A 17,712-nucleotide genomic window follows, 5' to 3' on the forward strand; every position below is an offset into this window, starting at 1 on the left:
TAACTGTTTGTCAAGGATTTCACTTTCCTGCGTTTTGCAATTCCTAGCTGCGAGCTATGCTTGTAAGAAGAGAAGCAAATGAAGGGGAAGCGGTGGGCGTACTGTACTTGGCTGGGGGTGCGATGGGCTGTGAGGTAGAGATGTGAATCCGGGACTGTCAGTCTACCTCGGCGGTCCCCCAATTTTGAGTCGATTGGTGCCTTTTTCCAGACTTGTGAGGATGAGGGTGCCTGGGCCACGGTGAGGTAGCACCGCTGGGCACGTGCTGCCGCTTGGCGCTTTGCTCTCTGTTCCCTGTGTAGCGGGGTGGGCTGGTGGGCAGGACGGAGGTGGGATGGAGGAGCGGCCCCGTGGTGAACGTGCCCGGGCCAGAAGGGTGAGGACATTTCTTTTTGTGTGTTTTAAGATTGAAGAGTCCGTGCGGAGCATGGTGATGCGCTATGGGAGTCGCCTGTGGAAGCTCCGCGTCCTCCAAGCCGAGCTGAAAATCAACATCCGTTTGACCCCGACCGGGAAGGCGATCCCCATTCGTCTCTTCTTGACCAATGAGTCTGGCTATTATTTGGACATTAGTCTGTACAAAGAAGTGACAGACTCGAGAACAGCGCAGGTGTGGCTCTGTGGAAACAAGTGATTTGTAGTGGGGCACATCATACCTGAGCAAGCTCTTCTGTGGTTTGCCATGTTTTCGGCTAATTTAAAATTGCCATTCAACTTTGCCGCATAAAGAGGAACAATCGTAAAGGTAGCCAGTGGGCATATAGGTGTGCAGAACACATAAATGATTATGGAAAAGTGCATGTCTTCTAGTTGTTTTGCATATACCTTGAGTTATTTGTACAGCATCTGTTTGCTTCTATGGTGGAGTACTCTAAAAGGGAATAGAAAATAATCACTGTTGATGCTTATTCTGTAGGTCATGACAGAATTATATATTTCCCTGAATAGGTAAAGAAAATCTGTGAACTCTTCTTTTAAATTCTGGAGGTATAGGGAATGACTTGGGTAGGATGCTGTAAAATTATTGAAAGTGCTTTTAGGTCATTTTTATTAAATACACTAGGCTCTTTTGTAACAGTTGTGGCTATTCTGGTATTTGTGCTTTTCACAGCTTAGGTGTATTGTGGTTAACTCAAATACCTACACATGCTAAAATACATAGGTCCTAGGATGAATGAAATATATTTAAATATAGAAATGTTTACTTCTCTGTAATAATCTCTCTGCCACGGAGTAGTAGCAACAGAATAAATCACTCGGGCAGTGTAAATGTCAAATATAAAGCGCTGAGTCACCTGCTCTCCCCTCTTCCCATTTACATTTTCCCAGCAAGCCTGGCTGTACAGCCCATCCGGGCTTGCGATCCTGGAGCAGATAATGTCTGAATGTTTTACTTCATTTCTGCCTTTGAGTGGAGATGAGAAAAGAAAAGGACATTTTAATAATCTTCAGCGGCTGAGCTTAACACTTGAGCTTTGTTAGTCACTTGTGAAGGTCACCTTTCCTCTTAAATTCTGTCTCTGATGAGTGGGTTAGAGAAATATCCATGTCACACCTAGACTATACTTTCTTTTTTTAAAGCTGGGAGAGTGTGCTTTTATGTGTACAGCTTTTAGCAACTTTTCCAGTATTTGATTTTTTTTTCTAGCATATTAAATGAATTCTGTTAAAAATTCTACAGATTGGAATTTTTAAATTAATTCCTACAGTAGTTTTAAGGAAGGTTTGTCTTATAAAACTAACACCTGTTTTGTAAGAAACTGTGGATTTCTCCCTCGTGACAGTTTTCTAGGACAGGTTCGTATCTGGGTATGCTTTCCTGTGTTTTCAGAGGGCTATTTTGAATCTAGAGACCTCTTTAAAAGAATTCAAGCATTACTGATGTACCAGGTGCTGGGCACTTTTAAGATTTTTGAAGAATGGAAACATAAATTGATCATGAGAGAATAACCCTGCTCTCTTGTTTCACGGTTTCTGCAATAATGAGTGGGTTCGCTGTCTTTGTTATGGACTTCTCTAGTTCTGATAGAACTGATCAGAAGCTTTCCGCAGATTTAAAGAGATTTGGGCCCCAAGTGTAGTAAGAGTCACTGCCAAAGGCACCATCATAAATGCTTGTTTCCTGAATAGATATTTCTCCCATTGAAGAAGCCTGAAGAGAGCACGAACTATTATTTTGAATGTTGAAAACTAAAATAGGCATTATTTTATTGAATTTTCTCTCTCGTGGAATTTTTCAATTAAATCACCTTCAATTAAAAAAGAGCAGTAGAGTGTTAGATCTGATGACTGTTCTGATAAAAAGAGTCTGATCAAGTTGCTTCTGTCATACCTGTTCCTATTAAGCAGCATGTGCTCAGTGTTGTCCCAGTTAAGCAGTGCTCATTGCATTTCTTTCTTAGTTGAAATGGATTTCCTTCTGAGTCCTGGTCGAGTGGAATATATAGTGCCGTGAAGCATGGCAGCTGATAATTCATGTTGCTACTCTGGGAAAATCTTTTAAACTTATAATATCAAAACTTCAAGCCAAATGACATATGCAAGTCTTGACCTAGCTTCCATGATCAGTCAGTGGAGATACGGATACAGTGCTGTTCAACTACATAAATAATAGAGTTCTCCTCTCTGCTCCCAGCTATCACAATCAATCGGCATAGATACAGTGTCAGGGGAAATACTGGTGAATGTGAAGTCATCTAAGTCACAGGCTTTTCTCTATGGAGATGCGGCTCTGTTAGCTTTGCTTTCTCCTGTGATATGGTAATAAGTCAGTGATACTCAGATCTGTGCAGTAATGGTCCAGCACTGTCTCCAAAGGGTAGTAATGTGTGATGAAGCATGGTGTTTTAGAATATATAAGTATTATCATGTTTGGAGAGAACAAAACCAAGCCTGATCAATCTGGAACATCCTACTGATTTCTTGGTAAAATATGGATGAGATAGGGCCATTGAATCAGTGGATTAAAATATAATTGGTTGTCTTTTCTGCTGCAGATTATGTTCCAAGCATATGGGGATAAACAGGGACCACTTCATGGGATGCTGATCAACACCCCATATGTGACCAAAGACCTGCTTCAGTCCAAGAGATTCCAGGCACAATCTTTAGGGACATCATATGTCTATGACATTCCCGAGATGTTTCGGCAGGTAAGTGTTCTTTGTTAAGTTCTCTTGGGTGGTTCTAGAGTTTTGTACCAGAAAAGCACTTTTATCAGTTGGCCTAGAGTGACTAACGTTAGTTCCCCAGGCTCTAGGCAGCTATGGATTGAGTCTACTTTGAAAAAAGATGGGACTCCTAATATGCCACTGCTGTAGCTCCACTAATAAATCAAACAATAGAAGTTGAAACGTAAAGCATCTTGTGTTTTTTGCTTTTGTTTCTTCCTTCTCCCACCCTGTTACCTAACCTTCCCAGGAGGTTAGACAATGCAGGGGTGATGGTACCTAGGATAAAACTCCAGTGCAACTTCTTTTGTGCTCCTGACATGCTTAAATGAGGGGTTAAAAGTCCTAATCCTTAAATATGGGCAGTACTTTAATGAATGGCTTTGAGTTTCACTGTACGCTAAGTTGGAGAGTCGCACACTGCCAGGGTATATACAGCATTCCTCACTGGTGATTGATTTATTAGAAACTAAGAATCTACTTTCAGGAGATGCTTTCATGCATTCATGCTTTCAGGAGGAACCTGTATTAGCCCATCATTAAATGTGTTACCCAGAGTTGCTGCATTGATTCTGTATCTGATTTCCTGGGTTCTATCCAGAATCATGTAATTTGAATAATGCTACTTTAGGTGAAATTGTGTTTCATGGCTTAAATTCCGATATAAATAGTATCCACTGAATATTATCAGCCAAATTGTCGGCGGGAGGAGGGAGATTGTAGAGCAAGTGTTCTGTCTTGAATATTAAGTTACAGTGAGTTGAATAAAAATATTTGCAGATGAAATTCTTAACAAGTTTACCTTTTCATTCTCTAGTCTTTGATTAAGCTCTGGGATTCTATGAAGGAACACGCATTCCTGCCCACGCGGCCTCTGCCGTCTGATATACTAACGTATACTGAACTGGTGTTGGATGATCAGGGCCAGCTGGTGCACATGAACAGGCTGCCTGGAGGAAATGAGGCAAGTTGCACTTTCTTTATACACTACTTTTCTTTTCTCTGTCCTGCTGTACATTGTGTCTTGGACTAGCTTTGACAATTGTAATGAAAATTTACCAAGCCAGGCACAAAATCTATTCATTCGGTCTTTCATAGATGAAATCTCTCTCTTGAAAATGAGATTTTTGTTTCATTAAAAATTAATACCTTCCATACAATGGGTATTTTAACCTCCATAGTAAATGATGATTCCATTTCAAACCTGTTCCTACGCTATTTTTTCCTTCATAATTAAAAAGTGCTCATTCAGCTATTCCAGGTAGCTGGGGTTTATATTTGAACAAAATATGTTTTACAAGAATAAATAGAAATGTTTTCATTTGCTTAAAAAAAGGAAAACCAATTTTATGCTTTGCATTTAAATATTCACCATGTGGTGCGGTGTTTGTGTAGCGCACTGGCAATGTGTGTGCAACATCCCCCTCTAGCGAATGATTTACAGGAGACTAAGAAGCTGGCAGTGCTGTCGGGGTAATGGAGTTGCTCCTTGGCCCGCGCAGGAGGAGGCTGTGCTGCTGCCGTGGGCCTGTGCTGGTGGGTCATCACGTTAGCAAGCCAAAGACTGCAGCGTCAAAATGAGTAGAGAATAAAGCTAATGAATAGAAGGGGTGTTTATTTTTTGTCCAAGCTAGATGGCTTTTTTCAGTTATTTAAATTTGAACGGTTCTAAGGCGTGGTATCATTTATTTTTTCTTGGCATCATTGCACTATCAATATCTTTTACTATGTATATAACCTAAGATTGGCAAAAGCTCTGTTCTTATTTCAAAAACATTAAATATAGTGATGAGAAGAAACAGGGCTTTTCATCACTATTTACTGCATTTCTCTTGTCAGGAGAAGGTTTTGAATATGATTTTTTTCAAGTCGAACCTAATTGGTAAATGGTGACTGAGGGAGCAGTGCTTTCCTCTCTTTTTGCTGGGCCTATAGCAGAAATGTTTTAACTAGTGTAATTAAACCCGAAATGAGCTACTCCCTGCATTCTTCGTGAGAGCTGAGGCTGCAGCACTGTGGAGGCTTATGCCATCATCTTTCTCTTTCTCTGCTCTCATTCAGCGTTTGAGCGGATGGTGGCTAGGGAAATAGCAAAGTCCCTCAGGGAAGTAGCTCTGTTCTTGCTGAAATTACAAGCACAGAGCTGCCTGGGCATGAACATGTAGTGTTTACTCTGCCAGTATGAATACAAATAGTCTTATTATAACAGATTCTGTACCCAAAGACCACCAAAAAAATTAGGAGTTTATTTTAACCCTTGGTAGACTTAGCTGTGCTCGGTCTGAAAACCAGTTACATGGCTGTTGTGGTTTGCATAGTGTTGTTATTTAATGCACAGGTTCAGGACCCGACTCTGTGGGTGTTGCACTGTGGGGCTGAGTCACTGGAGAGTAAGACAGACAGTTGAAAAATATGAGGTTCTTCCCCACACTTTGCCATCTGTTTGTTGAAGATAATATCTCATGGAGATGTATGGAAAATTCTGAGCTGCTTCCTAATGACTTCCCAAGAATGAAGTGAAGGTGCTGGCCATGGAGGTGAAACTCCAGCAAGGGGTCACAGTCTCAGGTGAAGCCTAGAGCAGGGGCAAGAAGCCGAGGAAGGTGCTCTATGTGTTCCCACAGAGGTATTCGGCTAAAAGCTAGTATTGCTAAAGTGTCAGTCAAGCCCGTTCGCAGCTGGACAAGTTACTGTAGGACCATGTGCAGCTGGAATGAGGTTTGAGGCATCAGTATTGAATTCTGTTACCAATAGCCGCTGCACACAATAGGGCTCATTGACTCGTGAGACTGGCCAATCTGAGGAAGAGGCTCCAGCAGGAGCTGAAGGACAGGTGACATTCAAGAAGTGACAAGCTGTCCAACAGATGCATTCCTCCTTGCTGCACTGGCTTTATCAGGATGAGCTGACTTTAGGCTTTTATGGTTTAATTTCTTTTAGCTGAGGAAACAAATTTGTCACAAACCTGCACTCAGGTTTCTCTTACCCAACGAAGGTGGTTGAGGGGGTAGAGAGGGAAGGGACAGGATGCTAGGTAAATTCAGAGCATAAGCGTTTTCTTTGTTAAGGCTGTAAATGGATTCATTCTGCTTTTCTTGAGAATCGGCCTGCGTAGCGTCTGGGCAGAAAAATACAGCATCTTATCCGCTGGGAAGCAAAGATCCTTGCAGTAATCCATCTATGTGGCAGGAGCTGGTAGTATTGCATAGGAAAAGGGGACATGCCACAAGGAGTAGGAGAAAAATTATTTGGTTCTGTGCTGCTCCCGTATGGTACAGTGGTGAACCATTCTCAAAATACGGCACGCGTATTTTGTTGGCTCTCCAGACTTGTCTGAATTTGTTAAGGAAGAGTTTTGTCCGCAGATAGCTGTATTTGACTTTAAAATGACAGAAGCCTGTATAAACTGAAAATCGTGTTAAGGAGAGATGGTGAGTCTTAAAGGGATGGGTACAGATGGGAGGTCCGGGTTCCCAAGCTGTGCAGCAGCTTGGTCACCTCAGTCACAGTTTTCACTGCTTCAGTTTGTTTATATCCTAGTAAAATGGGACTACTATGGAGTGTTGGGAGGATAATTTAGACAAATATATTCAAAGACTCTGAAAACATATACTTGCTAAATTAGTGCCAGGTCTTACGTTACATGACATCCCTCCAGTTTGGATTGTTAATGCTTGATGGTCAGTGCCAATGGAGTCTGTGTCCCAGAGTTTCACAGGTGTGAGATGTTCCTACTGACGGGTGGTCGCGCTTATTAGGGATTTTCCAAGTGAATGTGACTCTTTTTTTTTATCCTCCCCACCCACCCAAGCTGTTGATTTGCTGAATCCAAAATCTTTTGAGAGACGCTACATAGATGTAGCATTTTTTGCTAAAGAGGAAAGTTCTGTTCAAAACTTCTGACTATAGTAAACATAGCCATCGTTTAGTGCTCTTAGGTTCCTATTACTGTTCCACTTGTTCTACACCAGAGACCCAAACACAACTCTTCCCCCATTGCAAGCGACTGCCCTGACCCTCACAGCAGCAGCTCTTCTGAGGCAGAACTTGTCTTTCCTGTTGGAGCTTTGCTACATGATGTGAACAGTTAAATTTTCTCTATGTGAAAAGGGGTCAAGACATTCTTCCTCTTCAAGCATTCAGCTCAGCTCAGTGCCCTAATTGTTTTAACTACTTGGTGAAATTAAAAACCAGCATAAAATCCAGTCAATTTGTGGTCCCCAGATGTCAACAACGGAGATTCAAATCCCTGCTCTAATACTGGGCAGAGCAGGAGCTTGGGGCTGGGGTTGCCCCGTCCTCGCTGAGTTCACAGGCCGTGTCCTGGGCTGCCCTGGCTCACGCTGTTTGTCTGTGCTTTCAGGAAAATACGTGAAAGGTTTCAGATCCGTTCGTGTGCAGAATGGGAAGTCTCAAGAACTTTCACAGTACAAGAGATGTTTGTCCACTTAGCTTGTGACCACTTCACGTAACCCACCACCTCATTTGGCAGTAATTATCTCTTTGCTAGTAGTCTCAACAAAGAAGCCAAGGACTTAATGGACCATGAAAACATAACTTGCTGTTTGCTCTTGGACAGTGCTTGCTCCTTCTGAGCAGAGGATCCTGAGTGCTGCGTGGGGACTTGCACTGCTGCTGGCCGTGCAGCGTGCACTCATAGCACAGGAGACATCACTAACGTGGGGCCTTTCCCCAGTCTCTTGTCCACTCAGATGTGCAGCTAGAGCTCTCCTGAAGCACATCTGCTATTCCTCTGGACTGCAAACAAAATCCTGGATGCTGCCTGGAGCTTTCTGCTAGAGCGTTTCTGTTCCAATCCTTCACATTAAACTCCTGAACTGTGTCCTGGTCTCTAGTTGCTCTCTTTTTTTTTTGTGTGTGTCTGTCCCCTATTACCAGTCTGGTGCTTTGACTCCTCCCTCGCATGTGAGACTCTTCTAGTAAGGTCTGTCTGCTATCGTAGGACTTCAGTAGGCCAGCACACTCAACAGGACTGAATTCACAGCAATAGAAAGTTAAGAACAGTTTGTAAACAATTTTCAGAACCAGTAGGTATATAAGAGAGCTGAAGAAGACAGTATTTTGTCAGAAAAATCACCAGTCAGCAGCTCCCTTCTAATGATCCTGAGTGCATTACTGAGTGAAGGGCAAGTGGGACATAATATAATGTACAACTGGGAGCGTATCAAGAACGATGCACCGTAAGGGGGATGCTCAGCCTGTATCCGATCTGACTCTTAAGATAAGCACAGGCCGTTGAAATGTACAGAGACTGCATAGGAAAAAAACACTTGCAGAAGGTTAGAAACAACTGCATTCTACCCTTAAATGGCATTAAGAAGAACATAAAGTTCATACCATTGCCTGGATGCTGATTTAGCTTATACCACAAGACTTAACATACCCGCTAATTAAATTTTTCTTAAATAGATGTAAGTCTTTGTTTTTAGTAGGAGTCTTCTGTGTTCCTGGCAAAGCTCTTCTCCTTTGGGCAGGCAGGATGGTGGTCTGTAAGTGGGACTTGCTGTGTTGATGTGGGGAGGGATGGGTTGGAAAGGATGCAGCTTTCCATCCCGCTGGAAGAGCGTGAGAGCCCGCGGAGCGCGTGGGAGCGTCCCGCTCTGCTGCGGCTCTCCTGGAGCCTCCTGCTCCAGCGGCTCGACGCCGGCACGCCGCAGGCTGACCTCTGAGCCTCCGGTGTTGCTCTGTAGTTACGTGGCTGTGTTAAAACAGGGAAACCTCTGAAGGTGTCAGAAATTGTGTGGACACAGACAGGTACGCAGGGCTAGAGATCAGAAGTATACGGCAACTCACAGGCTTTAAAAATGTGTTGCTTGCAGTAGCTCTGAGACCTGACCTACAGTGTAGAGATGTCCTCTTCAAATACCCTTTGAAGGTGGCTTTGTTCAGAAGACTAACGTATTAGCTGAAATTTTAGTGTAAAAAGGTAATTTCCTCAGCCCGTTGGCAAGCTCCTTGTATTGCTTGTCATTCCTGAGCTGGGCAGTCTGATGTTTTCTTCTATAGCACTTTATATATTTTGACTAAAGTTTACCATGGTCCTCTAGCGTTAGGACAGCACCATTCACTGATAAGACCCAACTAATCTTCAAGGACAAGGAGGGAGCGAGTGTAAGGAGCGCCTGCAGCAGCACCCCACGTTACCTTTCATTTCAGTCTCATGCAATGTTCATGTAAAACGTGTAATTTTTCATATTGGCACTAGATGTCACAGTTTTTCCTTCTCAGTCGCATGAGGTTCAGAAATAATCCGTGATCGGACCTGTTAGCTGGAGCACTGGCAGGCACCCTTGCTCGTGAACGTGGGAAGGTTTGGCCAGGTGAAATTCAGGACAGCGGTGGGCGAGGGGCGGCTCAGACCCTGTTTCAGCAGCCCCGGGGCTGCCCGGGGCTGGGAGCTGTAGCTAATGAATTTTATACAAGCGGAGCTTCATAGCTGAGCCGTGTGTTCTGCTTTGTCACCCCCTGTTCCCACCTTTTGTGGCAGGCACAGGGCATTAAACCGTCAGCTGGGCAGATGGGAAAGAACTTGAGGAAAGGAAGAGGGTGCATGTTTGCAAAGTCGGGAATTAACGTGAAGCTCAATGGAAAACATCCGTGCATCTCCCCCTCCTGCCACTATTTTTCCTGGAGATTACTGAAAAAACAGTTGTTTCTCTTTGTATTTCCCAGCCCTCCTTGATGGGTTTTGGGAGCAATCCTGACCCGAAGGCTCCTGTGGCAGTAGGAATGGGCTTAAATAACAGGGAAGCTGGACAACTATTTGTGCCGCACAGCAAGCGGCATCTCCTCATCGGAGATACTTGCGGTGCAATTTCCGAAGGTGATCCTCCTTCGGCAGGGTAATTTCAGCCCCTATCGACGAGATCCTCGGATGTCGCAGTGAGAGGTGGGGGCAGGGTTCAGAACAGAGCACGGTTTTTTGTCGTGGCCTGGAGAGGGGTATTTTGAGCAGAAGGTGGGCTACCTTTTGGCAAGTGTGAGATCATATAAAATAAAGGACTGTCCCTTGACATCACTGGAAGCTAATTTTTTTTTTTCTGTTTATATGCCTGGAACGTTTAATGCCACTTTAGTGTAGCGGGGCGCGTAGGGGTGGGTGGAGGGGTGCGGGGGCTCTTCGCCCCCCAAGCCGGGATGGGGCCCGTCGCCCATGTCCAGAGCTTCTGCGCGGCTCAGCTGTGGTTGTGCAGTTAAGTGGGGCTTCCCCGACCTGCCTGGGGTGAACCCGTCGTGCTGCTGGGGTTCATATTCATGCCGACTGGTTCCTTCGGTGCGTCCGTTTCGCACAGCGCAGTGGACCCTGTATCTCCAATAGTGTGATTTTAAAAGAAGTACATGTATGTTGTAGCAGTGCTAGACGTCTAAGCTTTGAAAAGCCTTTCCAAACAAAGCAGCGCATGATGAGCCTCTAATATTTATCTTTGAGCTAGGATTTATCATAACTACTGAAGAGGTGAATTTTTGGAAGATTATAAGAAAATCTATGTACCAGATTTTTCCGGTAGTTCGAATAAAGTGTTTGTGTGGTTTTATATAATTGGGTATGACTGAGGAATTTCAAAATGCTTTCAAACAATCACGGAATTTTAAATCTGTTACCTTTCCTGTAATCCCAACTTTTATGAAGTTTTTACATTTACATCACAGCTGTAGAAGGCATTTATGATATTTCTTACTGTTTTACAAAAATTATATTTTACAAAAATTACAAATAACCCCACACATCACAGGTGAAGCTTAAAAGGAAGCTGGAAGCAGTGACTGCCCGAATCATGTCTAATTCAAAGGGCACCTGGAGCCCTAAATTTCTTGAAGGGTTTTGAAATCCTCAGATAAGCATTACTAGATCGCGGATCTGTGTGATGGCACAAAGAGTTTTATTCTGTATTTTGATGTATATGTTTGAACACGTGTATAAGGACACTGTAGGCGAGAAAGTTCTTGCCTACAACAAGAAATCTCCTAATAAAGGTTATCCACTGCTCTCTGTAATCTATCCTTATCAGTCTGTAATGTTACCATGTGCAAACTATTTCAGCTGAAGTTTTCAGGCCTTACACCTTGCCTAGGGAGGATTTTTTTGTTGTTTTGTTTGGAAAGCTTCATCAAAAATGCTTTTTTCTTGGTGAATAATTTGGCAGTTTTGCTCACAACTAATTTTGTGGGCTTGGAGCAGGAACGCAAATTTGATAGAAATTTGCTCTGAGTTCAGCAAGATGCCTTTAGCTGTCCCCAGGAGGAACTTGCAACACAAGCAAATATGCAGCAAGAACTAATTTTACGCTGTTTCTAAGCATTTTTGTTTGTTGGGGGGGGAGCTTTCCTTTTGGTGCCGTGTCTGTACGCCCAGTTTCACTGAGCATCATCCCACCCTTTGCCGCTCCGCGTCCTGGCTTGCCCTCGGTGCCCCGTAGTCTCGGAGAAGGAGCCAGGACAGGTTCAAGTCCCGCTCGTTCCGCTGACCAGCGGCTGCTCAAGCCACGTGCGTCATGGCCCTTTCCTGGGCGAGCCTTTGCTGCTGCGTGTCCTGGAACCGCTTCTTCCATCTCCTGCCCTTGGCCATGACGCTCTTCTTTTTTCGCTGCTTTTGGTCGCAGTACAGTGGCAGGGAGGTGTTCTTTGAGATCTGAAGTTCTGGGCATCTGGTTCAAATGATGCAATAGGAAGATTGTTTTGGCTGCATCAAGTGAAATTTCTGGGAGTGTGTTTGCTGCCTCTGTGCACGGCATCCATCCACTCCTGTGCGTCAAAGAGTGATTTGGCATTTTTAGAGTCAAGGGACACCAGTTTAGCTCCAGAATCAGAGAGAGGTCCTGCAAGGGGGACACGTGTTCCTATGCTTTAAAGATGTAAGAATGTAAATGCACGGTGGGGGGGAAATGTGGTTTCATTAGCGTTCAGCTTTGGCATTTCCAGTGTGCACATGCTAGGCTCTGCAACTGTTGCATTTCCTTTTCCATTATAATTTCTGCATGTAATAAATACTGACATGCAAATGTCTTCACATTTTATGTATATTCTAACTTTAAAAAACATCTATGCTGTATAGATTCAATGGAATGGAAACGAGACAAATTTTTTGCCAGGGTACTTAAATGTCTATTATTGAAGCCTTTCTTAAGCTCAGTTTCTCTACTTAGACATTTAGAGACCCACATCCAGCTTTCCAAATTTGGAAATATAAATAAAATGAAGCACGGTATAAAGTACCTAGGCTCAAACATCATCCCTATTCAGAAAGAAACAGAATAAAATAACAAAGCTGGCATGACTCAAACATAGATGCTGCAACTAATAAACTGTTTGAGTTCACATCCTGTTTTATGTCAATCTCCCCTTCTTCAGGAATTAGGGAACCTGCTAGAAAGGGACTTAAAAGCTCCCTCCACCGGAGCACCAGCCCCTCTCTGCCCTGGCTGCCGCGCGGTTGGGGTAAGCGCGGAGGCGGCTCCCTTTCCCCTTTCCCCTTTCCCCTTCCCTTTCTCCTTTCCTTTCCCCTTCCCCTTCTCCTTTCCTTTCCCCTTCCCCTTCTCCTTTCCCCTTTCCCCTTCCCCTTCTCCTTTCCCCTTTCCCCTTCCCCTTCTCCTTCCCTTTGGTGTCTGTCAGCAGCCCTGGCTGCCACTAGCAGTCAATTTGTAGCTGCATCACTGTGTGTATTACTGTTCGCATCGATAGTGCAATTAATGTTGAAGTCAATTTTGGTGTTAATTTTAGGCCATGATTAGTGTTGACACTGTGTGTCAAACTAATAGCATTTATGAGTGCCATGAAAACGAACGTAGTTAATATCATGTTTTTACTATCTGTTAATGGTTACATTAAGCCAAAGATCTAGTGGGAGAAGGTGTGTATAAAATTATATATATAAAACTTGTGTGTAATATATGTGTGTCATGCTATTCGGCATTGCTGGTGTTATTCAGGGAGCAAATGACATCTGAGTGCTGAATCCTAATCACAGTTTGGAGCATCAGAAATAATGATCACTTCTGATCGGGGGCTGTGAATAATTCATCCGCTTTGATTTTCACGTTCTGTCCGGTGATACTTTTCAAACCAAATGTGTTCCTACAGGAGAATAATGGTCCCACTTCTTATGGAAATACTGTGGCACAAATCATTTTGCCAACATAAAAACAGTTAAATAAGACGGTTCTGGCTTTTATTTTTTCCTCCCTCTCTTCATTCCTGGAGCTGCTGGGAATAGAGCTATGGCAAGAGAAGCACTTCCAGGCTGCACCGGCTCTTCAAAAGCCGGTTTGCAACCACTGCTGCTCACCATCGCGCAGGGGCTTGCCGTTGTTCTGACGGTGCTCTTAGGTGGTTAGCTCAGCCTCTCTAATTAACCTGTGAACTCTCCATTTTTTGGCATGCCGCCGTTAACTTAAAAATCTCATCACTTTTTTTTTTCCCCTGAAATAGAAAGCTATCCGCCACTACCCATAAATTTAAACAGAATCTACATTGTTCATGGGAAAAAAAGCCTTAGCTGTGCCCTGTGATTTTTATTACTGGATAAATGGCACAAAATATAGTCTGTATTGGGGATGCAGAAAGGCACACAAATTGTTGAAGTGGTGCACTTCAATTTCTTTCTTTTTTTTAAAGAGCATGTGATTGCACCGCATTTATCAGTTACAGACTGTTTTCAGGAGTTTATGTAGTTACTGTGCCTTTGCTAAATAGTTTTTCCTATTCTACTAAGCAGCAGCGGCAAAAGGGCTTCTGTTTGTGCAGAGCATCCACAACCCCAGGTTAGGAAGCTGTTTGAGGACTTCTGCTATGGTTTGAATTTTCTCAATGGGAAGTGTTTTGAGTATGGATGTTTTTGTACTAAAGTCAAAAACCAACAAGTTGATGAAATTGAGAAAAATGCCTTATATCCTGGGAGGCAGAGGCAGCCTGTGAGATGAGAATAGCCTGGGAAACTAGCCCAGCTCTGTCGCTGGTGCAGGCGTTAATTCCTCTGCCTCCCGCGTAAGCTGAGGACGCCAGCGTTTTGCTTTCAGCGCGTGCTGAGCGTTGCGTAGGCTTCCCGCGATGCCCGTGCGTGTTCCTGCCTTGCACTTTGCTGCAGCAGCGAGGAAGGATTTGGTGAACGCAAAGCCTGAGCCTTTCTTCGGCAGCTCACGTAGCTCGTGTTCCTCCAAGTGCTTCCTGGCACGGCCCTGGCCGATGGCATCGGTGTCACTGCGTGGGCGCGGCCGCTTCAATGTGAATTAGTGTTAATTCTGTGCTACTTCGGAAGAAGTTTATGGTGCAGTCTTAAAGAGAATAGTACTCTGTCTTCCCTCTGGATTTCTGTCAAGAAATAAAGTTGTTCCTTGAGGCTGGTATCAGCTTTGGCAAATGCCCTCTTGCAGGTTTCAGTAATGGTGGAGAAAAATGAGCCTGCAAAATACAGTGGAGAACTGAGCTGCAGGAGGTGATGGGGTACCGATGGGCATCCCCTGTTTCTTTGAAGCTGATCTTGTAGCCTTGAACTTTGGATTTACAGATTTTTTCAATCTGCTGTTTCTAATTACACCACCACCATTGAGAGTCCGAGCCAGAGACACTTGATATCCAGCCTTTGACGTCTCTCTTCATGTAACAGTGAGGTCAGAAGGAGGAAGCTTACGTTTCTTGTCCTTTTTTTCATGCTTTTTTTGTTCTCTTTTTCTCCTGTGAAAGTCCAGTAATAGAAAAGCCAAAGTTCCAAAATGCGCTCTGGCTGTGTGGATTTATTTGGGATCAACGAGGTGGCTCTTTCAGGCTCTGGACAGGTTGTCTGTGTGACCCTGGTGTCTTTGCTGAGGAGCCTTTTGTCTGTGCCTGGCCACCAGCTGCATCCGCTTGTTGTACGGCATTAAAACTTACCCTTTCATTTTGCAACAATTCTGGTATTTTAATGAAGCAACCTATTGACCTTTTGGGATTTATGCTTTTGTCTTTGGAACTGCTGCAGGATCTCTCTCTTCCAAACGCTACTGTAGGATGCTAAGATGTAACTGTAATTCTGCAAATATTCAAAAGAAAACAAACAAATTAATCCCTTACAACATATCAGTCCAAACAGCATTGAGTGAAACAGAGACCAGTGAGAAGGTGAACTGAAACACATCTTCCCGTTAACCTACAATCTCAGCTCTCCAAAGGGGAGGTGTAAGGGAAGGATCTGCCAGTAGCCAGTTCTAATATTTTTGGGTTGCTGCCTCCTTTACTTCCAATGACCCTTTGATTAATTCCTCTGCCTTTTTATTTTTTTTAATGAGCCTATTATGGCATATCTTACTGCAGATGCTGATTGGATCTCGACTGTGTATTGTGCCATTTTGATTTGGATTAAATAGCACATATCTGTCTGCTGCTTCTCCCCGCTCCCCCTCCCACTTTAGTTCATGATGTTCTGTATGCCGAGTTTCAGCCCTCCTGATTGCGGAGGATGTGCAGTCGGCTTGAGGAATGTGTACTCAGAGCTTATGATCCTTGGGCGAGCTGAGACGGGGTGATGCATGGGGGCTTCAGGGGACGCTGCTATTTCCATCTGTTAATGGCATTCCACGATGGCCAGCTCCCTCGTGCAGCGATATGCAGAGGCGAAGAGATGGGAGGTGCGGGGCACAGATGTTGCTCATCTCCATAAGATGGGCCAGAAGAGATCATCTGGTGATTTACAAAGAAAAGAAAAATACGCAGCTAAAGCATTACTTATCCAGGTGGGGCTGGAAAGAAGCTGCTGCACTATTTGAGAAGGAAAAGGGGAAGAGCCAAAGGAATGAAAGGAAAGACAGAAAAAATGGAGGTAGTTACAAAATAAAAGGATTATTAAAATGAGGGCAGGGTGAGAGAGAACCAGTGTGATGAGGTTCCGTGGTGATCAGCTGGGTAACCTAAACAGATGGTCAAGTGTCCAGTGGAGCAGAACATCCAGCCTAACGCTCTGCGTTCTGTTGTGTGGAACAAAGGCAGCATGCGGTGAGAGGGGCATTTGCAGAACGTGTTTTGGACCTGTGACAAGTCCCTGAATGGGTAGCAGGAGGGCCGGTGTTAGTGCCTCGGGTGGAAGAAAGCAGCAGAGTGGAGGATGTGCTCCACTGACAGTGGTAGGGCTCAAGTCCTGCCAACTGTGCTCGACATTGGCAGCGTACATCAGAGCTCTGTTCGTGGAGTTCCCAAAGAAAATCGATAAAGTGCAGCACATACAAGAAAAATGGCCCATATGTTGGTTCCTTCTTTCACTACTTGAAGGTATACATTTACTTTTCTTTTTTTCCCCTCTCTCTCTGTTCTTTGATTGCAGATTGGGATGGTGGCCTGGAAAATGACTTTGAAAACCCCTGAGTATCCAGAAGGCCGTGATATCATTGTCATTGGCAACGACATTACATACCGGATAGGTTCTTTTGGGCCTCAAGAGGATGTGCTGTTCCTGAGGGCTTCTGAACTTGCTCGGACACATGGTATTCCCCGAATCTATGTGGCTGCCAACAGCGGAGCCAGGATTGGTTTGGCTGAGGAGATTCGGCACATGTTCCATGTTGCCTGGGAAGACCCGGATGACCCATACAAAGTAAGGAGGCACTGGAATCAGAGGTGAAACCATAGCACACAAGATGATTTTATTTTTACACAGGCTGTTTCAATAGAGGTGAGCTGTATGTTTGCCAGACTGTTTGGTCCAAAGCTCTCCTTGGTATCAGGTCTACTCAGACAGTAGAACTGGTATCCAAAATGAATTAGCACTAAAGGATGAAAGAACCCCCAGATTTCACTGGCCTCAGCTAGAGCCCTGATGCTGAGGAAGGATGTTCCTACCACTCCCTGGGATTAAATTCTGCTCCCTTGAAGCTCTGTTTTTGGAAGGGGGTGCTGGAGGTCTGGAAGGAATTACAGATGAGAATGAGATGAATGAACTGTTTTTCCCTGCAGGGATACAAATACTTGTACCTGACTCCTCAAGACTACAAGAAAGTCAGTGCCCTGAACTCGGTTCATTGTGAGCATGTGGAGGACAACGGAGAGTCAAGGTAAGCACGGACCAGTCAGAAAGAAAACCTTTCTGTTTGTCCTTGGGAATGCAAGAAGGTGATATACTCCTGCCCTTGTCTTCAGCTAGAATATTCTTTAGGATCAGCTTATGTAGAAAGCCATAGCTCTGTGTGCTCAGAGAACGGAGCAATAGAGTAGAAAGTTGCCTTGTTTGAGGTAGCGCCGTGATGACGTAACGGTACTGCCTGGGGGTCCCGGTCACGACTGAGGGTCCTGCAGTGGTAAACACTGTGTGGTCAGGAAGATGATTCTTGCCCAAAGGCTTGCAGTCTAAATTTTGAGAAGAGCTTTTCTGCTAGACTCCAAAGCAAGGATAGAAGAATTTCTCTGAGTGAAGGCTAAGCCCTCCAAGCATTTTTATGGGTTAGGGTGCAGTGGTTGCACTGAACTGTCTTACAGCATACAGTTTTCCATGCACACGTCTACTCTAGGCACTTGTATCTTCCCAGCTACATCCCATAAGTAGGACCTGTGAAGATGAGGTGCC

At 44.3% G+C, this 17,712-nt stretch overlaps 1 protein-coding gene across 9 annotated transcripts in view; it reads left to right on the top strand.

Annotated features, from left to right (window-relative positions):
* The window catches only part of ACACA (acetyl-CoA carboxylase alpha), a 147,901-nt gene that overhangs the window by 79,076 nt on the left and 51,113 nt on the right, over nt 1-17,712 (top strand). For all 9 annotated transcript variants that reach the window (XM_026107303.2, XM_026107289.2, XM_064523106.1 and 6 more), the window contains 5 exons: nt 407-610; nt 2,997-3,152; nt 3,988-4,134; nt 16,477-16,746; nt 17,106-17,203. In XM_026107303.2, the coding sequence (XP_025963088.2) occupies nt 407-610; nt 2,997-3,152; nt 3,988-4,134; nt 16,477-16,746; nt 17,106-17,203 (875 nt within the window). The remainder of the gene's footprint in view (nt 1-406; nt 611-2,996; nt 3,153-3,987; nt 4,135-16,476; nt 16,747-17,105; nt 17,204-17,712) is intronic.

This window comes from Dromaius novaehollandiae, chromosome 19 (genome assembly GCF_036370855.1).
Source record: "Dromaius novaehollandiae isolate bDroNov1 chromosome 19, bDroNov1.hap1, whole genome shotgun sequence".
Classification (NCBI taxonomy): domain Eukaryota; kingdom Metazoa; phylum Chordata; class Aves; order Casuariiformes; family Dromaiidae; genus Dromaius; species Dromaius novaehollandiae.